This window comes from Tenebrio molitor, chromosome 4 (genome assembly GCF_963966145.1).
Source record: "Tenebrio molitor chromosome 4, icTenMoli1.1, whole genome shotgun sequence".
Lineage (NCBI taxonomy): Eukaryota > Metazoa > Arthropoda > Insecta > Coleoptera > Tenebrionidae > Tenebrio > Tenebrio molitor.
This window is the reverse complement of record NC_091049.1, coordinates 28,603,979-28,628,123: the sequence shown is the minus strand read 5'-3', so window position 1 is coordinate 28,628,123 and position 24,145 is coordinate 28,603,979. Positions and strand designations below refer to the sequence as shown.

The following is a 24,145-nucleotide window of genomic DNA, read 5'->3' as shown; positions in this document are numbered from 1 at the left end:
AACTTTAATAAGGAAGGAGCAAACAAAACAAGATAAAACTGAGGTGGTAATTATGAAAATTGTTGAGACGAAAACGTAACAAGCAGTCTTAGTGAATTAAAACAATATAAATAATTCATTTTGTTGTATAAGAACAATTACGGTGACTTTGACCTAATGAATTTAATTTGCACAATTTCCATAATTAAGAAACTCCTTAAATAACACCGGACCACAAAAAAAGTTTTCCTTTTCATCTATTGTTGCAGTAGGAATATGAAAAATGAACGCGGTGTGATGCGGCCAGATTACTCATCGCACCTGAATCCAATTGACACACCTGGGACGCGGTAAAACACCAACAATACTTACTTGAAGATTGAGTTCCGTAGGAAGGTTTTAGTGATTCCATACAGGGAAGTCATCTGACGGAAGAATATTTCTCAAATTTTTTTTTTTTTTTTTGGTCTAATGGTACCTACTTTTGGGCCGCCCCGATTTGTGTAAAAATTGTACTGCCTGGTTAAAAAGTGACTGGATGAAATGTACACAAGTGGACACCTTGCAGTCCTGATTTAACCCCCATTGAAAAGATTAGGGAATAATGTTGGAACTGTTATTAAAATGGAGATTTCAAAACATAGAGAACAATTTGTAGGTACTCCATTCCGTTTACATGTTTTCTGTTGGTACTACGAAGTACCTTGTATTATTACAAGATTTGGTTTGAATAAATTTTCCTGATGGAAATTTTTTTTTTCAAGTCCAAAATTAATATGTTTTTATCCTTCGATGTGTTTCGAAAAACATTTCCTTCTAGACCAGAAGCATTTTTAATTGGGTCTCGTTTAGTATCTCACTGTCGTAAACCTCAGAACCCAGAAGGATGAAAACATAACCTCTCTTTCTCTGAGTAAAATAAAAAAGTTATTTCAAGGTTAAAAGTTGATTTAACGGATTTAACCTAAAAACTGGTTCGGTTCAACATACTTATCCTGCTGCGCTGCTTATTCCTTCACCCATCTGAGCCGTTGAGCACAACTATCAAGGAAAGAGGAAGGATTTTGTGATTAACAAAATTCCCATTTGCGTAGGTACCTAAAACCGGTTCCAAAATATTTGATTTGTGTTTGACCATTTTCTCCACACTTTGTTTTTTTTTCAGTTTTTTTATTTACGCTTTTCAATAATTAGATATCGTCTGTTTTCGTCATCAGAATGAAAATTCCACTCTTCGAGTCACCTCACAAACAAGATTCCTGAAACGGTTAATCCAGACAACCAAAACAAACCGTGACTAGCTATGAATAATAATTAATGAAGAAAAATTGTAGAATTTAAATTGAATGCCGGTCGAGCCGGAATATTTGTTCAAACAATCAAATGAATTATGACTCTTAAGAGTTAACAAGATTAACAAGCAAATAAAGTTGAGGTCAATGTCCCACGACCTGGACCACATCGACCCGTTCATTGAACATTCTGAATCTTTCGTAGTTTCCTCCGCGTTTGCACCACGAACGTTTTCGCATTTGCTAATCGAATGATCTTTTTAATTTGTTGTTATTGCCATCGATGTGGTTTTTACCGTCTGGTGGGACAATCCGACCGGATGGGGCACATTTGAATACGCGTGAAATGATACAAAGTTCAATAATAATAACAACAACACAAATAAATATTCTACATCTGATGTAAATTACCCATCGGTGGGTTTTTTGGACGACCTTCGGTGAGCTTTTCAAATCTGTTTTGACGCATCCAAAATGAAACAAAAAAAGAAATAACCCAAATATGATGCAACAAAGCGTAGCTGTCTTATTTGCATACGATTTTTTTTCTATTTTGCACATAAAACACAGCCAGTATAACACTCAAACGGGTTTCGAAAAGAAGGTCTTTTCGACACGCGTTTCAGGAACATTTACTTAAATTTTTAATGTTGGCAGTGAATACTTAGGTACAATTGTTCGTTTATTTACCAGCGTTACCAACCCTTATATTTACCAAATATAATTTTCCTAGGATTATGTTTCGAACTTAAGGGACAAAATAGAAAAAAATAATTGTATTATACTCGTTTTATAAGCCATTTTGTCGCACTTGTTTGCTTTAAAAAACGCGTGCGACAAACTGGTGTCTTATAAAACACAACAACAACACATCTTAGTATTATTATTATTCCAAAAAGGGGGCACGACACTGAGCCCGGTTTTATTTATAACTAAGAATATTTGTATCAATGACTATAATTTAAAAGCACTTCTTTTCACATTGTCATTTGTTTCGCTATACGCCCCCTGTATTATTATGCTCTGGCCTATAGGCACAGCATTTAGGCCGCATTAATTAATGATCAGTTTCGCAGTTTTTGGAAACGAGTCTCTTATTTCACTTTGTTCTTGGAAGTTATTTTGTGCAAGAATAAGAAAAACTACAACTTCTTTGTCAGTGGTGACCTTGAAATGTTTTAATTGGTGTTGTCCTCTAATCCACATAAATCAGCAATGTCTGACGTATTTAAGAGCGTATGGTTCATCCAGAAATCACAATTGTTTCACGCTGCGTAAATAAATTTAATCTGTTGTCGCTGTATCTATGGAAATTCTAAGAATGGATTGTGCAAAAAATATACAGGGTGTATCTGAAATTGGTGTGAAAATTTTAGCTAGTGGAAGAACTTGCCAACTTATGAAACTTTTCTCTATAATATTTTGCAAAATTCGCAAAACTTTTCCAAGATTTTTTGCCGCCAAATTTTTACCAAACGCGTCTATTTTTTGTAGCAATGACAATTTTAATGATTTAATTTTTTCTATAGCGATGTAACTTTTTTGACAAGGTTCCGTTTCTATCACAACAAAAATTCTTCGCCCTTACCCATAGGCGGGTATACATTTTGATGGCTAATTTATTCCAAATTTTAAATTAATTTGTAACGCTTTTTTGTAAAAAATTCAAATAGAAAAAACGTTTCATTTAACAAGCTCTACCACGTGCTACAATTAGCACACGCATTTTAGATACACCCTGTATATATCGGGAAGGATTTAAGTTGTTATTAAACGACCTCGTGACTTACAAAACATTGTGTTTATAGCATAAAATAAAAGAAACGACTTCATAACAAAACGAATCAGGTGTTAATGTAACGTTTAGTTTAAAAAAAAGAGACCAAGATTGCAAAAATTTTGACAACTCAAAGAACACACCTAGACAACTGACATAAATCTTCAATGTTCGGCAACAGCACAGACTTAATCAGCTTCTCATTGTTAACTTCTTGGAACTCCTATTTGTGTTTTTCCTTTCATATTGTAAAATAGATTTGGGTGTCGTAACACTACGACCAGTTTTTGGCCATATACAAATCACATGATTTATTCGTTTTGTTTACCATTGGATGCCCAATACGGGTCAAAGTGGCCCGCACTGAAATTTGATTGATGATGTATTGATATAAAAGGTTTCTGAAGGACGAAGGACATGTGCTTGGATAGTGCTTTGAAAATGTTATTTCGATACTTGCGTCTAACAGTTCATTAAAAAATAACAGGAGAGACGCAAAAAATCTCGTCAAAACAAGTCGTAACGCTATTGAATAGATTTAAATTAATCTAGCTCGATTATATCCAATGTGAAGAGTTGAACAACTCCCATTTGCGGAACTTTTTGTTGTCGTCACGATGCTCTCGGAAAGTTCCAGGTGCCAATTCATTCAATGACCCATGCTGAACAAGCTGAAATGATTCCGAATCAAGGTCACTGCAAAAAATCACGATGAAGATGAATTGTTTTGCTTTTTCATAAATATTTCTGTCTTTCTTTCTTTGCAATGTTTTACATTAAAAATAGAATAACAATTCATATTCTCGAAGCGGGCACCTCTTGCTGAAAACAAGCGTGTTCAATCATGTGCCGGTTAAACATAAACAAATGTCATTCGTGTCAAACGGCGGGAAATTCAAACTTTAGACTGTTCCAAATATGTAGCTTACTTTTTCAACGCCTACTCAGGCCAGGTTTTCATTTGAACGCATGATATTAATGAGTGTGTTGTACCAATATTCAATACAATTGAATTTTGGTTAAGTATTTGAAAAAATGCTGAATAATCAAATTAATAATTGTTTTCAAAATTTGGACCATTTTCGCAATGTCGGTACCGTTTTAGAAATTATCTATCAAGTGTTGCGCTAAATACTTCCAATTATATTATTTTATCAACTTTCGAATCAAAATATCTTGATTTAGCTGAGGCTGTCGATTGCGTAACACACAATATATTGTTCTCTTAAGTCGATATTTTAGTAGTAAAGCTGTCTGTTGAATTAGGTTATGTTTTTCTAAGTTTGAGGTTATAAACAGCGTCAATGTCTAGTCCATTGTTGTCAGTTTTACTAGTTTGGAATAGAAGAATACTCAGACATCGCGGGAAATTCAGCAACATTATGACTAAGACATGAGAGAGAGACGTCAAAAGCGCACCGCGCAATGATCCAATTTTGCGTGATTTACAGATTAATCGGTCGAGATCGCTTAATAACAATTGATTGTTGACTTGATACATTTTTTATGACGATCAGATCTTATTTCCAATCATTTTCGATCTTCAACGGTGTAAAACATAAAATTGTAATTTCCATTTTTTACCAAATTTTGAAATTATCAGTTCCTTTTTACATTGTAAATTTTTTTATCCCTTGACATAGTTTTGTGTTATAACTATTATTGCTTGTAAATAGGAAATGTAAAAGCATAAAACGTTTACTTACGCTTTTATTTATAAATTCAAGAATTTTGTAAAGATATTATTATAAATAATTTCACAGTATACGTCATTAACATATTTCCTTCAACAATATTTTCTTGGACAGAGACATTTGAACAAGATTTTTGTCCCACGCAATGACAAGGATTTTTTTTATAACTGTACCATTTATACAGGGTGTCTTAAAATTATCGTATTCCGAGTTCTGGGCTTAGTAGGGAACATCCTGTTGAACAAGTAAAAATGGTTAAAAAAAATGCTGTATTTTTTATTTTATTTTTTAGAGATTCCTGAGATTTTTCCCTACAAGACCCCGACTTGGAATACGTTAATTTTGCGATACCCTGTATTTACACTTTGAAGATAAGAATCAATTGTCCCTTTGAAGTTTTTTTATAAACCATTAACTATCATGTCATGGCTAGAAATAACACAAAAGTGAAAGCAACATGGAATGCAGGAAGCGACAAGAAAAACAAAAAGAGGCCCTACAAGAACTGCACGTCCATTAGTCCTACAAATGTGACTCTGCTAATGGCAATAAGACAGTAAGTTATTGCTCCCACGTAGTTATAATTACGTAATCGCTGTTACGTGGGCGTTACAAATCAAAAATAATTAAACCACTTGAAACGACGAACTTATTTGATGCAATAGGTATAATCACAATTTCCATTAATTTCTTCCATCAACTCGACACTCCTGGAACAGAAATCGCATATTTTGATGAAACTTTGTACAATAATTGAGCCATAACTACGATAAAACCGTGAAAGTTTCAGTAACATTGGTCTTCAAACCACACCGTAACACAGTGGCCACACTTTGTCCTACACGATGAGCGATTGCCCTACAGGAAAGACCTGCTTCTCGCATCCCGACTTTACACGAGTGGTGCGTTCTCAATCGACTCTCCAACGCCAACTTCGACCCCAAATAAAAAAAACAGCCCTTTATATAAAAGTTAACAAACAGAGGGTTGCTTTTGTTTTTTTTGCTACTTCTCACAAATTAAAATATTTGTGATAATTCACTTAGTTGTAATCAAAGAAACTTCGTTAATTGTCGCTTTTTATTAGTTATTGTTCAGATAGAAGTATCGGGTGTTCATTTAAATTTCTCCTCAAGGTTGGCGTTGAAGAGCCGATTGTGAACGCACCACGAATTGCAGATCACGGGTCAGCTGTTTAAATCTAACCTCACTTTTTGCGTTGTTGCGTTTTTAATCTGCAGACTGACGAGTTTGAGGAGAAATTTAAATGAACACCCGATACATCACATAAAAAGATATCTTCCCATTTGACGCAACCTCTAAAGAATTACCTGAGCTTACATTTGTTTTACACTTCTTCTCTTTTTTTAACGGGAAGGTTTCTCTGATCGTGATTTATTTATATACAGGTATTTCACGAGTCGACGGGATTGAAAATGCAACCCACAATACATTTGCAAAGTTAACAATGATATATTTTTTTTATTTAAAAACATAAAACATAGCTAGCTGTGCATTTTCGTCAATTTTGACATAAACGTCATTCGTTTGGTTAAATAAAATAGTAAAAAAAACGAAATTTTTTTTGGGAAAATGTTTATTGTCCTATTTTTCGTAAATGTCATTTGTGACAAATAACATTATTGGAAGCAAAACCATCGTGTATTTATCCATAATTTCATTTTAAAACACACGATATTTAAAATAGCCACGTTAACTTTGGAAATGTATTGTGGGTTGCATTTTCAATTCAAATTGGCAAGGTTTTCTATCTTTTAGATTTTAAATGCCTACAGAAAACATTTTGCTGTACAAAGCAATTGTTAGTGACTGGACCAGAAAACGAATATGGGATACCTCAAGGTTCAGTTCTTGGACCAACGTTACTTCTAAATACATATCTGTCGCTATCTGTGTCATAAAAATATCTCAAACCTATTGGTTGTGTCCTTGACATGCAAATAAAGCTCTGTGAAAAAAAAAACATAGAAGAACAAAAAGTGTGCAGACAAGGCAGCAGTTGATAATAACGTAACAGAAAAACAAAAAAAAGTAGACGAAGAGTTCTGAAATGATCTCATATTTAACACCGGGTCCGCAGAAAGTAGTAGCATTTCCTAAACGCGGGCCTTGCTGCGGGCACCTCAAGGCTCCACCTTAGACCCAACATTGCTCGCTGATTAATAACTTCCCGTGTTTTGTAGACGAAATAATCACCGCTGCCGCATCGCGCAATAATTTTACAACTCCTCGTCGATAAATAATTTATTATCTGTGACTCAACACCATCCACCCAAAGAACAATGCAACGACGCCACCTTCGCACCCTGTCATATTAAATTAAATCATTTTACGTAGTCGCAAAAAAATCTTCAACAAAACAGCCAGATTTTCTTTCGTGGCAGTTTACGAAAGCTTTTGGTAAGTAGAAAAGAATTCCATAATTTCGTGTTTCAAGAAAAACAATTGACTGAACGAATTGCCAAAATGCTATATTCTTGTGCGTGGGATGAGACAGAAAATAATAATAATAGTAGATTTAATAATAATAATAATTTGTTCTTGTGAGAAAAATAGTGGAATTATTATAATTTGATGGAAATATCTAAAAATAAATCCGGCCTCAATGCCGTGCCCCCATTTGTTTTATTAATAAAAATACTAAGACCATATTTTGTGCGTAACGAGTGGCATTATGTTTATTTGTTGAGGTTACGCAGCGAATTTTTCTTGAAATTTGCACAAGCAGTGCGTCATCTTGTCCCGTCCGTGACGTAACCAGTTGGGTGACATCCACTTAGCGTGGATTAGCCAGCGCGACACGCAATTAGCCAATCGTCCCCGTAACAATAGACGCGAAAAAGTGTTAGAGGGCTTGGCAAATTGTGTTGTTGGAAAAAATCGGAACGGTATGCACCGTTGCGTAACGCAACCTAAGCTCGAACATGCAGATAGTTCGAATCGGACCGAAACGGTACATGTTGTAAGATCGACAGAAAAATGGTAAAGAGTGAAAGTACAGGTTACGAGACAATTTCTCGGCGGGTGGGGTCATTTGGGGGCGCTTAAAAGGCAATCAGGGCCTTGGTGGATGGGCTTGCTCGTGGGATGGAAAATTCCGAAAGAGAAATTCTTTCGGTCGGTTAGGTCGACGCGTCCCACCACTCTAGGTTTCTCTGGTGGAAACTGTGACTTACGGTAGTGATTAGGTGGGTTTGTCTGATTACTAATAAAACAGGTGGTTCGAGTGCATTCTTCCTGCTTTTGTTCGCGAAGAAGGTTGGTGTGTGTGATTTTCCTGGTCTGCTCTGTGTCCGGTAATGTCGCATTATTTTATTGTTCCCCAAGTGATTTTCTTCAATTTTTCTAAATGGAAACTTTTTTCTTTCAAAGTTGTGTTTGAACTTTGGAAGTTTTCAAAAATCCAGAAAATAGCTTTCGTGCTTTTCTTTATCTAAGTTTGCGTCATCGTTTTACAATTCGTTTTAAATTTTGACAATTTACATTGCAAAATTCCTAATCATAAAGTGCTGTACTGTTTTACATTTTTTTGCTTTATTCATGTTTTTTAACATTTATTATTTCTCTACGCTAGTTCTAGCAGTGCGGTATGTATAGTGTGTACCACTTAAACTTAGCTAAATTGACATATTTCTGGAAAAGCCAAAAACATTTGTTAAATTTTTTTGCTTTTTATTTTTTCACAATTTGTTTTAAGCTTGTTACAACTGTCTAGTGCACAGGTGTCCAATTTAAAATTCAAAAATTTTAGAATTAAATGAAAGATTATTCGCAATGTACTGTCGCGAGCAATAAATTTTGGTCGTCAATGTCATTTCAAAATTTGGTTAGATTGTCACAGATTTAAAAAAATTCCCTGCCTATAGTCTATTCAAAAATCAAAAAACTACCAACGTCGTATTTTCCCCATAATTACTATCGGCAACGCTGTCTAGTGTAAAATTTTGTGAGAATTGTAATTTTGAGGTTAAGTGTTTATAAGTGTCTTCTTGTTTTTCTGGGCATTTTTAAGTAAAAACAATAAGAATTAATAAAAAAAATGAAACGTGCTGAGCAATAATAAAACAATCTGAACGAAATTCAAAGCAATTGAATTTTATTTTGAATCAAATAAATGTCATAATTTATAGTTACCAACATAATATGAAAAAGTAACTACCTAGGGTTTTTTAAATTTTACCAACCTAAAGCAACAGGTAATGGTTTTTTTATTTTTGAATGGACTTTAATTATGCCCATGTCAACAAAGTGTCAAAAAAATGAGAAAAAAATGACAATTAATGCCATACAACATAATGATAGGTTATGATATTTACGACTGTTTTACAATGGAGCATTTTCGATTGCGTCAAAGAATGACCTTGACGACCAAAATTTATTGCCCGCGACTGTGCTTATTGTGTTAAAAATTTAAATCCGTTTCTTGTGTTTTTCATAACATTAAAACTCTTGTACATATTGTTTTATATTTTTCAAATTTTTGGTTTTTGTTTTTATTGGGTACATTAAACTCGGTCAATTTTTTAAATTCCAACTTTTTTTCATTTTTAGATGAGTTATCGTTAACTTATAACTTTTCCTATAAACCTTAAACTTTTAAAAACCTTCAATATCACATTTTTACAGCTTTGCACTGTATTCTAATTTTTAATTTCGCATTTCCTGTTTAGATTGCATTTTTTTCGATTGCAAAATAGAATACATAATATCCCATTTAAAATCAGAAACTTTACAGGTTTCCAAGAAAATCAGAACAGTATTTGTCAGCGGTTTTAAACAATTGAAAATATAATTTGATATTTATCTAATAAAGTTTGAAAATTTTCAAAATAAACACCGTTCACGTTGTTTTGGTACGATTTTTTTTTAACGTTGGACACTGTTTGATTTCCGTCACTAAAGTGCCAGACATGTGGAGCTATCAAAATGAACATAACATGTTGCTGAGTATTCTTCTATTGCAAACTAGTAAAACTGACAACAATGCACTAGCATTGACGCTATTTATAACCTCAAATTTAGAAAAACATAACCTAATTCAATAGACAGCTTTAGTACCAAATTAGATGCAAAATTCCCATGGCCTCCCATTATGGCAAAATTTCTCTATTGTCACACAATATTTGTCCTTTTACTGTTCTTTTTTTGCGAAATTCACTAAATTATTATTTTTTTAAATTTATTTAATTTTTGTGTTGGTGGTAGGAGTGTAAAACATTCAAATTGTTCCAAATTTCTTCAAGATTTGCTCTACTTTGTTCATTTTCTTAAAATTTTCTCATTTTTTTAATCTTAAAAGTTTAAAACCATAACAGGGATTGAGTACTCCATTCGGAAACATTCGTGTTTATAAAATTCCTTACTTTACCTTATTTAGTTTTCCTTCATTTTATTTCAATTTTTCTGTGACTTTTTTGACAATTATAAGTGTAAGATAAGAAAAGTGCTTCATTTAAAATTTACGAAACTGAAGCATTACTGAAAATATCTTTTTATTCTTTCAGCGTTTTTGTTTATTTATTTATATTTCCACTAATTTTCATTCATTCATTCATTTATTGACAAATTTCAAAATTCAAAATCATTCTTCAATGTCTTAATACACTACTTTTTAAGTTTTTAAAATTTTTAGTACCTACCCTCGTATCTGCTACTTTTTATGCAGGTTCTAAAAGTGCAGAATATACAGTGTGTTCCAATCGAAATTCGCTTTTTTGGACATTTATTTTGTCTGTTGGGCTAAAAAGTAAAAACCATTACTATTATTACAATTATTTCCTAAAAAACCTGAAATTCAATATTTTCCCTTATTTGAGTTTCTATTAGCTGCAATATTTTTTTAAATTTCTTTAAATTTCAAGCTTCACAGTTTTTCCAAAATTTTTTGAACTAGACAATTTTTAAAAATCTGTTTTTTTCAATTTTAACTAACCCCTTTTACCAAATTTCTGAAATCGTGACATTACTGTGTGTTCTTGAAAGTTGTACAGATATTTTAACCACGAGCTACTGCCTTCATGTAGGTAGAACTCGGAAAAAATATCTAAAAAATGGTGTCAAAAAATAAAATGACATAAATTTTTTGAGCTACAATTTTTTTAAATTGCTTTTAGTCTTCTACGTTGTCAAACAACCTCGTAGGTAAAATTTCGGCACATTTTGAAAATACACCCTGTATATCATATTTTATAAAACGTACACCAATGCGGTTTCCTTGTTTTAAAGCATATTATCTATAGGTCACTTCGCATTGGCGTACAATTTACAAAACATGATATACAGGGTGTATTTTTAACATGTGCCGAAATTTTACCTACGACGTTGTGAGACAACGTAGAAAACTAAAAGCAATTTAAAAAAATTATAGCTCAAAAAATAAATGTCATTTTATTTTTTGACATAGAATTTTTTAGATATTTTTTCCGAGTTCTACATGAAGCCAGTAGCTCGTGGTTAAAATATCTGTACAGCTTTCAATAACACCCTGTATACGAGATGTTATACAAAAAATGTTGAAATCTCAAAAATATTTTTTGGTCCTAATGAAACATATTAACGTCTTACTCGAATTATCACTAAACTACGTCATAATTATAACGGGTGACTATAAATGAATCTGAGTTTTTTCTTAAGTTGGGAAACCTTTTCAAAAATTACTTTGGCAAACCTGTTACCTTGATTTACACATTAGCGTACAAAACGTCATTTCGACATTTTCTGTATTAATAAATTGTGTCAAATAGTTTATGTTTACGTCTATGCTTATGACAAATGTCACATTAAAAAAGAATTGACAGCAGAATAACCAAACAGCATTACCAACCTATGAAAAAAAGGTACATTCATTTATAGTCACCCGGTATTATCTACTGCGTCCGACGAACTCAGTGCCATCCAGTATTTTTTTTTTCAAATCATAAAATTTAAATTTTGTAAACTGTATTGGACATTGACATTTAATGAGTGCAATGGTGTCAACTATTTAAAAACTGGGAAATGATAGAGCCAACTAGATATAGAAAACCAAATCAGTGATCCTGGGTATGTTCAAAATTTATTTTCCGGAAGTACCACCAACTTTTCATTTGCACAGAGAAGTTTTCGATAGATTCTCCTCCACACCCAACACCCACAACACATTATATAAAAAGCTGCATCCAATTAAATAAAAAAAGACCTTGTAAATTTATCCATGTCTGTGCTCTATCGCACTTAGAGTAGTCGCTTTGATCAGGAAACAATTAAGCACTTTGTGACATTTTCCCTAAACAAAAATCAATCCAAATCACTTCTTGAGTTGAGTAAATTTCTTGACCGTCAACTATGTTAGAGTGCACCGACACGCCAAACTAAACTTTCCGTCCAGTCTTCCACGCCGCCAGGACTACATAATTTATTCATATTTTTCGTGCATTTGCATTTTTTACCATTTGACTTACGGAAATTCCTAAATCTGCCGCGTCATCCTCTGCATTTTTCATGCAACCTTCTGGACAAAACGTGCAAAACACACCTGCACCACTCAGTTCTACCGAGTGTTCTGTCCACAAACAATCAAAATTGAGCAAACATTGTTCAAGTGATCGCTCCACCCGAGGATATTTGACATTTCGACCTGTCAGAACACGAATTCTTATTGCTTATCGCACCCAATTACACAATCGACAATCGCTGACACTAATTGTCACTTTGTGGTAAGAAAATTTTGAAATCGTACAAACATTCAGCCGCTTCCTGATTGGACTACACGTGCAGTGTTGCCAAACTAGCGACACGACAGTTGTGACATTACAGTGTGACAAACGGCGGCGAAACAATGTCCCAATGAGTGTTGGCACGCCACTGGAATCTGAGAAGGTATCGCTACTTGAACAACGATACACCTTATTAATTGCACAATTGTAATGCGAGACTCACACGTTTATGGTTTTCAATTGCATAATTACCTCGATTATTGGTTTCTTAATTGTTGCTCCAGTGGCGTCGGCGAGCCGATTTCGTGCGAAATTAATGCAAATTGCAAACCGCAACCACAAACAAATAAATTCCATTTAGGTGTACCACTGCAGTACACGACATTTCCGCGTTCAGTATTGAGTAAGGTGACTTATCCACGATTGACCTTCTTAAGATTTATGCATTTGCGTCTAACTAGGTACTTTACTGTGTAATTGCAGATTGAGCTATGGAGGACACATCTGTGATTGCGGAATTCTACAAGGACCGACATGTCCTGATCACGGGGGCCACTGGTTTCATGGGCAAGGTCCTCGTAGAGAAGCTGCTAAGATGTTGTCCAGATTTGTCCACCATTTCCGTGCTAGTCCGGCCCAAGAAAGGCAAAAAGTCCAACGAGAGAATCCAAGATATCGTCAGTTGTCCGGTGAGTGTGAGGTTATGTTCGCACCGAGCTGTGGCTCCATCTGAACAATAAATTCATAGTAAACGTATTAAGTGGACATTCTAACAAGTCCTAAGTACTTTTCGGTGTAAAACTCTCGTCATCTAACCTCACTTTTCGTTTCGGCTTTTGGCTGTAAATGTGAGGTTATGTCCTACCAGATTGTCACTAAACCTGAATAAATGAAAATATATTAAACTCATTGTTCTAAGATTTATACTAACTGACTTCTTGTGCGAGAATCTCACTTTACTTCTTTTCTGTACCAGGTTTTTGACAAGTTGCGTGACCAACCCGACGGCGAAAAACTACTAAAGAAGATCAACTGTATCGCTGGAGACATCACACAACCCAATTTAAATCTGTCAAACGACGATGAGAAAACTCTTCAGGACAGCGTTGACATAATCTTCCACATGGCGGCGAACGTGCGCTTCGACCAGTCGCTCAAAACCGCGGTGTTGTTCAATACAGGGGGAACCAAAAATCTGTTGGACGTGGCTTGCACTTTCAAAAAACTGACAGCTTTCATTCATGTGTCAACGTCGTACTGTCACTGCAATGAGGTTAGGTTGGAGGAGAAGCTGTACAAGGCGCCCCACGACCCCAGGAAGATTCTTGACATGGTGTCTTGGATGGACGAGACCATGCTGGAAAGCCTCACCCCCAAGTTACTCAAATCCTCCCCCAACACGTACGCGTACACCAAGTGCTTGACAGAACAGTTGGTGTCGGAGTACGCGTCGAGGCTCCCTCTGGTGATCGCCAGGCCGTCTATAGTGACAGCCGCGTGGAAGGAGCCCATGCCTGGGTGGGTGGACAACCTGAACGGTCCCACTGGGATGTTGGTGGGGGCGGGAAAGGGCGTGATTCGGTCCATGCACTGTGACCACACCCTGGAGGCCAACATCGAGCCGGTGGACTGCGCCACCAACGCTCTTATCGCGATTGGTTGGAAAGTGGTGACGTCACCGGCTACGAGAGACGTCAGGGTCTACCACGTGACCGCGAATAACGACAACACGATCAGCTGGGGCAGCGCTTTGGACATCGGCCGGAAGCACTTCTACGACAACCCCTTCAGCGTGTGCTTGTGGTACCCGAGGGGCGGGTTTAAGTCGAACTACTTTTACCACATGCTCGCCGTGTTTTTCCTCCACGTTATTCCGGCCTACTTGGTCGACTTTTTAATGGTGATGACCGGAAACAAGCCTTTGTAAGTACTTTGATTCTTCGGTACTGCAGGTACTGATTCGTTGTTTAGCCTAGTTAGGACGCAGAAGCGGATTCACGGCGGGCTTGAAGTCTTCCAGTACTACACCACCAGACCTTGGTACTTCTGCAACGACAACTTCACCAAGATTTGGAACGAGATGACCAAGCGGGATAAAGAAATCTTTTATACCAACAGGAACAAAATCGATTACAATCAGTATTTGCTGGATTATGTGTTGGGGGCGCGGAGGTATTGCGTCCGCGAGGATCCGGAGACACTTCCCTACGCCAGGAAACTGTTGAAGAGGTTGTACTACTTAGATATACTCAAAAATATTGTTTTGGCTTTGTTTGTCTTGTGGTTGTTTTCATCCTATGCGACCATGTTTTTGAATAGGATTGAGGCGCCATTTTCTTTTAGTAACTACACAATGAGCTACAAATCAGTACCTTAATTAGTTTCAGTAGGTTGGCAACGTTTTGAAGTTAGGGATTTCTAGGGATTTTGTCTTTGTACATAGTTGTTTGTACAGTGTGGTTTTTTAATACAAGTTAATAAAATATTTATGACAAGTGACATTCGTCTTTTCTATTATGAAACCCCACATAACGTCAGCGGCCAATAAAAATTCATTTGGCCAATCCAAATTTGCCTCAATCGATTATTAATTGATTGACCTGTTACCTAACCTGAACTTTTCCATTGTCTTGGTACGATAAGTTCACGAACAAAGTACTGACCTAGTTTGTTCACATTCATGCTAAACTATGATAATTATTGTGCACCTCTGGTCTGCAAGCAAAATGGTACCCAATTCGACAATTTCAGTGCTTTCGGATCTACTTGGTACCACCAATAGGTACTAGTTTTCTTTTCAGTTTATCTTCTGTTGATATCGATTCAAACTGCTGCAGTATTGAATGAGGGCCCAACGGACTTTCACTAGGTACCATTACGAACCAAATAATTTTAATTTTTTTTTGCAATAGTACCTTTCAGTGGTGTTATTCTTTTTTAAGCTAAAATAATTTTGATGTTTTAAGTAAACATCTTCAGTTTAAGTACCACTCACTACTTTTCTACTCAACTCTTTATCTACCTAGGTAGTACCTGTTGTGCCTATTGTGTTTTCCAAAATTTTACATTTTTGGTATTCTGTATAATATGGCTGACTCTCATGAGCACATCACATAGAGCGCTTATTGTGGTACGACAATTTTATTTGTTGTTTGAGTACCAGTTTGTTTTTACCTTCCAATTCATTTTTGTGTCGTTTAAACCTTTTTTCCTTGTTTTCAAAATTTTTATATTTTAAGGGAGGTACTTCTTCGGCTTTTGATCTTTTTGTAAGGTAGTTCCACAAGTACCACTCAAATTACAGTCATTTTATTAGAAAAAAATCATTGCATTGATACAATACTACATAAAAAATCACAGCTAAGTAATAATAATAATTAACCACTCTTGGATTCACCTCTATACGTAACCTCCGCCATTTTGATATCATTCTCGTCCATATTCTTGTCATCCCACCCCCATACAGCCTTGTCGTTGGCGGTGTCAAATTTCCAACTGCCATCTCCTGTCCTCAAAGCCCTCTTCTCGACCATTTTCGCTGACACGCTCTTAAGATCGTACGCCCAACCGATTTTGGCCATTAAGTCGATAAAAGCAGTACTCCAGTTTCCATAGTAACTTCCCAACTCCGCCGCTTTGTAATCCCAAGGGAACGCGTGGTGGTAATTGTGGAATCCTTCACCGTTCGTAATATACGACACCCAAAGATTCTGTGTTGGTAAAATATTCCTGAAAGTAGTACCGTGACTAGACGTGTCACACAAATCGTGGTACTTACTTGTCGTACGGTCTTGTCCCAAAAATATGAGCAGCACTGTTTACCAAACAGGTACCGTGCAAAGTGAGGAAATAGCGAAGCATGTTGCAGACGTACCACGACACTTCGAAGCGCTCATTCCAGAAGTACCACGGTACTGTGGCTGGCATGAGGAAAGCGATCACCGGAGCCAAGTACCAGTAGTACCTTGATTCAAGTGTTACTAATCTGGAATCGCTTTGATTGCGTTTCTACTCACTTTCTTTGGAACATCACCACTGGGTCCGCTTCCAGATCGCTCAAATCCAGTTTCTTACCCTTGCTGGTCACTTCTTCTTGTTTCTTGCACATCAGCCAACCCATGTGACTGTAAAAGAATCCCCGACTTGCGTTGTGGGGGTCAGAATCCGTGTCCGAGTACTTGTGGTGGACCCGATGGTCTCTGCACCAGTCGTAGATGTCTTTCTGGAAGGTGATGGTTTGGTAGAATGCCAACAGGATTCTCAATGGTAGCTTGGCTTTGTAACTACGATGGCACCACAGTCTATGTACTCCAGCGCCGGTGCCTTGTGTCGAAACCAACATAATCACGTACCCTGCAAAAGTGAAGGAAATAAAAATCAAAATTCAGTTAGGAAAGGAGGAAAAGGTACTTACACCAGAGCCAAGTCGCCCATTTTGCTTCTGTTACCAGGAGGTACAAGCCGTAAATAGCACCGATGTGCAAGTAGGCGAAGAAGATTACCTTCTTCCATACGATTTCAATCTTGGATCTCTTGGTTTCTGGTGATGGTACCGTTGGAGATACAGAATCGAAGGTGGTCGAATTAGGTGCCATTTTTGGACTGGACGCTGAAGTACTGATAGCTACTGAGCGGCTCCGTGGTGTTTATATAACGATTAATTAACATTGTTGGGTAAGTAAAATTAGTAATAAGGTTTGCACAAATCAAGTTTTGTCACGTTTGGTAATGAACTTAGACCAATTGAAATGGAGTCAGAGGTCGTCAGGTACAATAGCAAGAGGTCATAGTTTTGGTAACAGTTACATTATTTATCAGATACCGACTTATTCATAATAATGAACTATTATAACATAACTGGATAATCATAGAGATAACAAAAACAAATGATTCAAGCTGCGATGCCGTGCTTCCAAAAATTTGCTAGGTACTTTCCAGTACTTCTACGTGAATACTAAGTCACACGCGAAACATGGTGCATGGGTGTCAGAGTTCTCGTTCCAGAAGTATGTACCTACCACGGTACGATGCCATGGAATCCAGAAGGTGACCGAGGAAGCCCAAACTTTCTAGTAGTACCTGCAGAGAAAATTTAAATTAAACATTACGATTTTCCCCCAAAAATATGGTTTGCCCTTAAAGGTACTGCAACCTAGATTCTTTAGGGAAGTTTGGTTAGAGTTGAAAATAAGTCTAGAAGATACCATAATAATTTTAACATATTTTTTAAAATTTTTGTTGCCACATAAATTTTGGTACTTAGTTGCCACAATCACTTTGAATCACTCAATACTTTTGCAACCCGAATTAAAATTGAAAATCTATCCCTTTATTAGTACACCAAAAGTAGAGAATCACAGCAATATTCAGTTTCTTTATCAGTACCAATTTTCTTTGAATCATGACGACCATCCAACCCATGTCTCTCACCCAGTCCTCGTATTTCCTTCTGGACGGTCAAAGTTTGAAAGAAAGCCAAAAGAATCCTCAACGGTAACTTGGTTTTGAAGGTGCGATGGGACCACAATCTGTGAGTACCGACGGTGATCCCTTCGACACAGCAGAACAATAAGAGGAAAAAATGAATAGTGGTAAATATAGTGAGGACAGTTGAACCTGAGTACTCCAAACAGTAGTTTTCCCTGATGCAGTGGTTGTCATTAAATACAACCCGTAGAAGGCGCTGAGATGGAGGTAGAAGAAATAGAGGAGTACCGGAGTGCTTTTTGGGGTTGTTGTCTGCTAATTTTTCTAACATGAGGGTTTTGATAGCTGCTCGAGTCATGGCGGTGCAGAACTCGCACAAATGTATCTAATGTTAGGTACTTTTCTTTTCAAACTTATTCAGATAGTGATTAGGGTACTACTTTTGTGTATTTTTTCTATAATTTTCGTGATTGAATCTTTGTTGGTGGCGCCAATTATTGTTTGGATATCAGTCTATATTTACCTACTCTCTTAATTTTTGTATCTTTTTATCATACAGGGTGTCCCTAAAGTGCGCGGCAAAATTTTAACCACGAGTTACTAGACTTCATGTAGAACTCAGAAAAAATATTTAAAAAATTCTATGTCAATAAATAAAATGACATTTAATTTTTGAGCTAAAATTTTTTTTAATTGCTTTTAGGCTTCTACGTTGTCTCACAACCTCGTAGGTAAAATTTTGGCACATTTTAAAAATACACTCTTGTATATCATATTTTATAAAAAGGTTCGCCAATGCAAAGTAACCTCTAGGAAATATGGTTTAAAACAGGGAAACCGCATCTATGATAGCGTTTTGTGTTACAACAATTTTGTATTTTTCGTTCCCGGGATGCCATATTTTCTGGCTCCTTGCTGTTTTTTCATCATTTACATTTTGATAAACTTAAACTGACTTTTTCTTGTTTTCATAACTCATAGTTGTATTGTTTCATTGTTTTTATCATACCACGTACCTTGTTTCTGTGGTATTCTACAAGTGTCCATAAATGATTGTCGGGTCAGCCAGCAATGGAAAAGATATTAATATGCCGCCTTTTTGAAACAGTTGCCCAACGTTAATTCATTATTAACGATCACTTATGACATTAATAATATTTTATTCGTGTTTTTCACTCCAGTTTTCGTTCCTTACATTGGTTTTATCGCAGCTAATTACAGTTAATAAACACCAAAACTCTGTATTTTTCAGTAAAAATTGCAAATACCTACGTCCGGTTTTGGAGGTAAAGAGACTGGCAAAATTTGTGGGGGTAGGCTTTTGCAAATGACCTTAATCATGACCATCTGCTAGATGTTTTATTTTTTAGTGATGAGGCTTGGTTTCACCTGACAGGATACGTCAGTTCTTAGAATTAGAAGAATTAGAAAATTAATTAATCTAATATTTTTTAATGAAACTATCAACGGACAAAGGTACAGAGAACAAATATTGGAATCGTTCCTTAATCAGTTTAATGGCTCCACAGCTCACACAGTTCGAGAAACATTTAATTATTTATAAAAACTTTGTGACGTTTGCATTACAAGTAGGTTTACACAACGCCACATAAAAAATCACAGCTATAATAATAATTAACCACTCCTGGAATCACCTCTGTAAGTAACTTCTGCCATTTTGATATCACTCTTGTCCATATTCTTGTCATCCCACCCCCACACAGCCTTCTCGTTTGTAGTATCAAATTTCCAACTGCCATCTCCTGCCCTCATAGCCCTCTTCGCGACCATCGTAGCTGATACACTCTTAAGATCGTACGCCCAACCCATTTTGGCCATTAAATCAATGAAAGCAGTACTCCAGTTTCCAAAGTAACTTCCCAACTCCGCCGCTTTGTAATCCCAAGGGAACGCGTGGTGGTAATTGTGGAAACCTTCACCGTTCGAGATTAACGACACGAAAAGATTCTGTGTTGGTAAAATATTCCTGAAAGTAGTACCGTAACTAGACGTGTCACACAAATCGTGGTACTTACTTGTCGTACGGTCTTGTCCCAAAAATATGAGCAGCACTGTTTACCAGACAGGTAGCGTGCAAAGTGAGGAAATAGCGAAACATGTTGCAGACGTACCACGACACTTCGAAGCGCTCATTCCAGAAGTACCACGGTACTGCGGCTGGCATGAGGAAAGCGATCACCGGAGCCAAGTACCAGTAGTACCTTGATTCAACTGTTACTAAACTGGGAAAGTCTTGATTGTGTTTCTACTCACTTTCTTTGGAACATCACCACTGGGTCCGCTTCCAGATCGCTCAAATCCAGTTTCTTACCTTTGCTGGTCACTTCCTCTTGTTTTTTGATCAACAGCCAACCGATGTGACTGTAAAAGAAGCCTCGACTTGCGTTGTGGGGGTCAGAATCCGTGTCCGAGTACTTGTGGTGGATCCTATGGTCTCTGCACCAGTCGTAGATGTCTTTCTGGAAGGTGATGGTCTGGTAGAATGCCAACAAAATTCTCAATGGTAGCTTGGCTTTGTAACTACGATGGCACCAGAGTCTATGTGCTCCAGCGCCGGTGCCTTGTGTCGAAATCCACAGAAACGCGAACCCTGCAAAAGTGAAAGAAATAAAAACTAAAAATCAATTGTGAAAGAAGGAAAAGGTACTTACACCAGAGCCAAGTCGGCCATTTTGCTTCTGTTACCAAGAGGTACAAGCCGTAAACAGCACCGATGTGCAAGTAAGCGAAGAAGATGACCTTTTTCCACACGATTTCATACTTGTATCTCTTGGTTTCCGGTGGTGGTACCGTTGGAGATACAGAATCGAAGGTGGTCGAATTCGGTGCCATTTTTGGCTCAAGTACTGACAGCTTCTGAGCGGCTGCGTGTTTATATAGTGATTAATTAACATGATTGGGTAAGTAAAATTAGTAATAATGTTTGCACAAATGCAGTTTTGTCACAGTTGGTAATGAACTTAGTGCAATAGAAATGAAGTCAGAGGTCGTCAGGTACAATAGCAAGAGGTCACAGTTTTGGTAACAGCTCCATTATTTATTAGACACCAATTTTATTAATAACAATTAACTATCATAACATAACTTTATAATATTAAAGATACCTAATAGTATTTTTTTAACAAAAACAAATGATTCCAGTTTCGATGCTGTGCTCCCAAAAAAAAATCCATTTTTGAAAAAAGTGTTTATTCCAAATTTTTACGTAGACTTCTCTTGGCACGTAATTTTGGCCATATCCATCTCCTCCCTATCCATATCCTTGTCACCCCACCCCCACACGTTAACCTCACCATAACCATGCCCCTCCACCACCTCCCCGCGACTACCATCCCCCGTCCTCCCAGCCCTCTTCTCCACCATCTCCTTGGTGGCGGTTTTCAGATCGTATGCCCACCCAATCTTGGCCATGAAATCGATAAAAGCCGTGTTCCAGTTCAGATCGTACGACCCCAATTCCGCTGCTTTGTAGTCCCAGGGGAAGGTGTGGTGGTAGTTGTGGAAGCCTTCACCGAGGCTGATCAGGCTAACTGTTGTTGTTTCCACAGCTCGCATATTCCTGGAAGAGTGAAGAGTCGCCTACGGTACTACTTAATGTGCGTCCCTTACTTGTCGTAGGGTTTGGTACCCCATTTGTGGGCAGCACTGTTGACTGAAGAGGCACCGTGAAGGCTAATGCACACGCGTAACATGTTGCATGCGTGCCAGCAGACGGAGTACTTTTCGTTCCAGAAGTACCACGGAATGATGGAAGGAATCAAGAAGGTAACAAGGGGAGCCCATACTTTCCAGTAGTACCTGCAGACAAGATTTAAATTAAATATTACGATTTTTCGCAGACAATTTGGTTTGCCCTTGAAGGTACTGCAACCTAGATCCTTTAGTGTTGGAAAACATTCTAGAAGATACCATAATAAGTGTTGCACAATTTTTTAAAGTTATTATCGCTTCCTTACCTTGGCAGATAAGTACTTGGTATTTAAATTTCCAAAACACTTTATCGGTACCACCTTATCTACTACGTATATTCTATTTTTCCAGCGCAAATTAAAATTCAAAATTTATCCCTTTACTAGTACCCCAAAATTAGAGAGTTACACCAAAATTCAGTTTCCTCCTCATCAGTACTCACTTTCTTTGGATCATAACAACCGGATCTGCCTCCAAATCACTCATATCCAGCGCTTTACCCTTCTCGATCACTTCTTTATGTTTCTTGATCATCATCCAGCCCATGTGACTGAAAAAGAATCCTCTCGTGGCGTTGTGGGGGTCGGCATTGGTGTCGGCGTACTTGTGATGGACCCGATGGTCTCTCACCCAGTCGTACACGTCCTTTTGGAAGGTCAAAGTTTGAAAGAAAGCCAAAAGAATCTTCAACGGTAACTTGGCTTTGAAGGCGCGATGGGACCACAATCTGTGAGTACCGACGGTGATGCCTTCGACACAGCACAACAGCAAGAAGTACGCTGGAAAAATCAGTTGTGGTAAATATATTGAGGAAAGTTGACGCTGAGTACACCAAATTGTAGTTTTCCATGATGCAGTGGTTGTCAATAAATACAAGCCGTAGAAGGCGCTGACGTGGAGATAGAAGAAATAGAAGACTTTCTTCCAGAGAATGTCATCTACGGTGAAGTTTGCTGCTGGTTCTTCTTTCAGGAGAGTCTTGGTGGCTGCTTGAGTCATCGCAAAAATTAGGTATTTAATGTCACTATTCTTTACTAAGCTAGAAACCTCTAACCATGTACTTCACTTCGCCAACACTTTAACTGTACTTTTAACGAGGCGATTAAAAAACAGTGAAAGATATATCGTTGGGACTATGCTAATAGTTATCAACCAACTTGCAAAATAAGGCATATTTACATGCCTCGTGACTAATTCTGATACCATTGAACTAAATATTTATTTTGAAAAAGAAACAAATTTTAATTTTTTTTGGTTTGCCCAATGTCTGGAGGCTACGCTATATAAGAGCTTATTAGATCTTCTTAATAATTTTAATGAAATTATTACTACAAAACTTTGATAAGACCATTTAAAATAATTGTGTAAGTTCCACAGGGATGTTCGTTAGAGCCATTCTTTTAAACAATATACCAAATACGATTTTATCTTCAAGCGGTCGAAAATCGCGCCTTTATGTATCTCCATAGAGGCGGTTAAAGTTGCTTTTTTTTCTGAGCGGAGTAGAAGTCCTAGGAGTAGAAGTGTACCAGAGGCGGCTCGACCGAGTCAAATGTAAGATCATTTGAAGTATTTGTCACGATTTATTTATCAATTACAGGAAATAATTAATAATTACTAAATACTACTAAAGAAAAGCCTCTAAAAAAGCCAAAGGATGAAATTATTATCCAATATTTAACCGTTTCCTCTATGGTCTGTCACGAGCCGCCCGTTGTGGGCGTGTCCACGGCGTGGATATAGATGTCAGATGCCATGATGTCAAAATTAAAAAATAACGCAAGATAACCGTTCACTGTTAAAAAGTAAGCAGCTGTAAGTTGTAATCGTATTCTATTCACGTTTTAAAAAATACACTTGATTGAACAGCACACTATGGAAATGTAATGCAAACTTTTTTTACATAAATTTTATTAAAATTTTTACAGCTTATTTTCAATTTTCATTTCAAATACACTAATTAAATCGTTACCCAATTTATCAACTTTTAATTTTTTTGGCGGGAGGGGAAACATTCCCACAGAAATCCTAGCATTCTCTATTCATGTGGCTTCAAGTATTTTTCTGAAAAAAAAAAATGGATCAGCTGAATCGCACATTCAGCTGTAGAATTTCACAAAATGTTTGCGAGAATTGGTCCGCGCAAATTTTGAAAATCGTCCTTTCTTCAATATCACCTTCCAGGTGCTTGGTGTGAAACAAATCAAGGAAAATCCTAATTTGTATCGAATTCAGGTGTTTCAAGTTTTCCCAATTTACTATGCTCTACTAAAAGATAACAATGACAATATATGTATTTTCATTATATTAATCTATATATATAAAACTGAATGTCTGTTTGTATATTTTGTATGCAAATCTACAGTTTTACTCCGATCTTGATGAAATTTTGTACACTTGATCTTCAAAACAAGAAGAAAATTACTGTCTACTTTAATTTTACAAAAACCAACCCCTACTACCATTTTCAACCCTGTTAAGAAAAAAAGACAGTTTTTTCGAGTTGGAAATACCCTCACCTTCGCCGCTTCACCCCTATTTCATCCTTTG

The 24,145-nt window shown here is 36.8% G+C and overlaps 4 protein-coding genes across 10 annotated transcripts; 1 reads left to right on the top strand and 3 right to left on the bottom strand.

Moving 5' to 3' along the window:
- Window positions 1-1,551: 1,551 nt before the first annotated feature.
- LOC138127553 (fatty acyl-CoA reductase 1-like) lies at window positions 1,552-14,956 on the top strand. 7 transcript variants are annotated; one of them, XM_069043605.1, is made up of 4 exons: window positions 1,552-1,711; window positions 12,941-13,146; window positions 13,434-14,380; window positions 14,429-14,956. In XM_069043605.1, the coding sequence occupies exons 2-4, from the start codon at window positions 12,949-12,951 to the stop codon at window positions 14,832-14,834; spliced, it is 1,551 nt and encodes a 516-aa protein (XP_068899706.1). In that variant the 5' UTR covers window positions 1,552-1,711; window positions 12,941-12,948; the 3' UTR covers window positions 14,835-14,956. The 7 variants fall into 7 exon arrangements, with proteins under 7 accessions (XP_068899706.1, XP_068899707.1, XP_068899705.1 ...); XM_069043606.1 differs by lacking the exon at window positions 1,552-1,711 and adding an exon at window positions 4,991-5,298; XM_069043604.1 differs by lacking the exon at window positions 1,552-1,711 and adding an exon at window positions 6,858-7,163.
- Window positions 14,957-15,750: 794 nt separating this feature from the next.
- On the bottom strand, window positions 15,751-17,079 carry LOC138129799 (acyl-CoA Delta-9 desaturase-like). The gene is made up of 4 exons (XM_069046099.1): window positions 16,872-17,079; window positions 16,474-16,810; window positions 16,236-16,421; window positions 15,751-16,186 (listed from the first exon to the last, which is right to left on the bottom strand). The coding sequence occupies exons 1-4, from the start codon at window positions 17,050-17,052 to the stop codon at window positions 15,835-15,837; spliced, it is 1,056 nt and encodes a 351-aa protein (XP_068902200.1). The 5' UTR covers window positions 17,053-17,079; the 3' UTR covers window positions 15,751-15,834.
- A 2,303-nt stretch (window positions 17,080-19,382) lies between these two features.
- Window positions 19,383-20,769, bottom strand: LOC138128977 (acyl-CoA Delta-9 desaturase-like). The gene is made up of 4 exons (XM_069045227.1): window positions 20,557-20,769; window positions 20,159-20,495; window positions 19,921-20,106; window positions 19,383-19,871 (listed from the first exon to the last, which is right to left on the bottom strand). Exons 1-4 carry the CDS (start codon window positions 20,735-20,737, stop codon window positions 19,520-19,522), a joined length of 1,056 nt encoding a protein of 351 aa, XP_068901328.1. The 5' UTR covers window positions 20,738-20,769; the 3' UTR covers window positions 19,383-19,519.
- Window positions 20,770-20,890: 121 nt separating this feature from the next.
- LOC138128978 (acyl-CoA Delta-12 desaturase-like) lies at window positions 20,891-22,705 on the bottom strand. The gene is made up of 4 exons (XM_069045228.1): window positions 22,426-22,705; window positions 22,038-22,374; window positions 21,515-21,703; window positions 20,891-21,464 (listed from the first exon to the last, which is right to left on the bottom strand). Exons 1-4 carry the CDS (start codon window positions 22,592-22,594, stop codon window positions 21,107-21,109), a joined length of 1,053 nt encoding a protein of 350 aa, XP_068901329.1. The 5' UTR covers window positions 22,595-22,705; the 3' UTR covers window positions 20,891-21,106.
- Between the last annotated feature and the right edge of the window lie 1,440 nt (window positions 22,706-24,145).

What these genes read in the sequence shown, in the direction of transcription:
- LOC138128978 (XM_069045228.1), bottom strand. Translation starts at nt 22,594, where the DNA reads ATGACTCAAGCAGCCACCAAGACTCTCCTGAAAGAAGAACCAGCAGCA. An exon ending in ATGGAAAACTACAATTTGGT is followed by an intron (nt 22,375 to 22,425) that starts GTACTCAGCGTC and finishes TGATTTTTCCAG; the next exon opens with CGTACTTCTTGCTGTTGTGC. An exon ending in GGTACCAAACCCTACGACAA is followed by an intron (nt 21,465 to 21,514) that starts GTAAGGGACGCA and finishes TCACTCTTCCAG; the next exon opens with GAATATGCGAGCTGTGGAAA.
- LOC138127553 (XM_069043605.1), top strand. Translation starts at nt 12,949, where the DNA reads ATGGAGGACACATCTGTGATTGCGGAATTCTACAAGGACCGACATGTC. An exon ending in AAGATATCGTCAGTTGTCCG is followed by an intron (nt 13,147 to 13,433) that starts GTGAGTGTGAGG and finishes TTTCTGTACCAG; the next exon opens with GTTTTTGACAAGTTGCGTGA. An exon ending in ATGACCGGAAACAAGCCTTT is followed by an intron (nt 14,381 to 14,428) that starts GTAAGTACTTTG and finishes TTCGTTGTTTAG; the next exon opens with CCTAGTTAGGACGCAGAAGC.
- LOC138128977 (XM_069045227.1), bottom strand. Translation starts at nt 20,737, where the DNA reads ATGGCACCGAATTCGACCACCTTCGATTCTGTATCTCCAACGGTACCA. An exon ending in ATGGCCGACTTGGCTCTGGT is followed by an intron (nt 20,496 to 20,556) that starts GTAAGTACCTTT and finishes TCACTTTTGCAG; the next exon opens with GGTTCGCGTTTCTGTGGATT. An exon ending in GTGGTGATGTTCCAAAGAAA is followed by an intron (nt 20,107 to 20,158) that starts GTGAGTAGAAAC and finishes AGTTGAATCAAG; the next exon opens with GTACTACTGGTACTTGGCTC.
- LOC138129799 (XM_069046099.1), bottom strand. Translation starts at nt 17,052, where the DNA reads ATGGCACCTAATTCGACCACCTTCGATTCTGTATCTCCAACGGTACCA. An exon ending in GTGGTGATGTTCCAAAGAAA is followed by an intron (nt 16,422 to 16,473) that starts GTGAGTAGAAAC and finishes ACTTGAATCAAG; the next exon opens with GTACTACTGGTACTTGGCTC. An exon ending in GGGACAAGACCGTACGACAA is followed by an intron (nt 16,187 to 16,235) that starts GTAAGTACCACG and finishes TACTACTTTCAG; the next exon opens with GAATATTTTACCAACACAGA.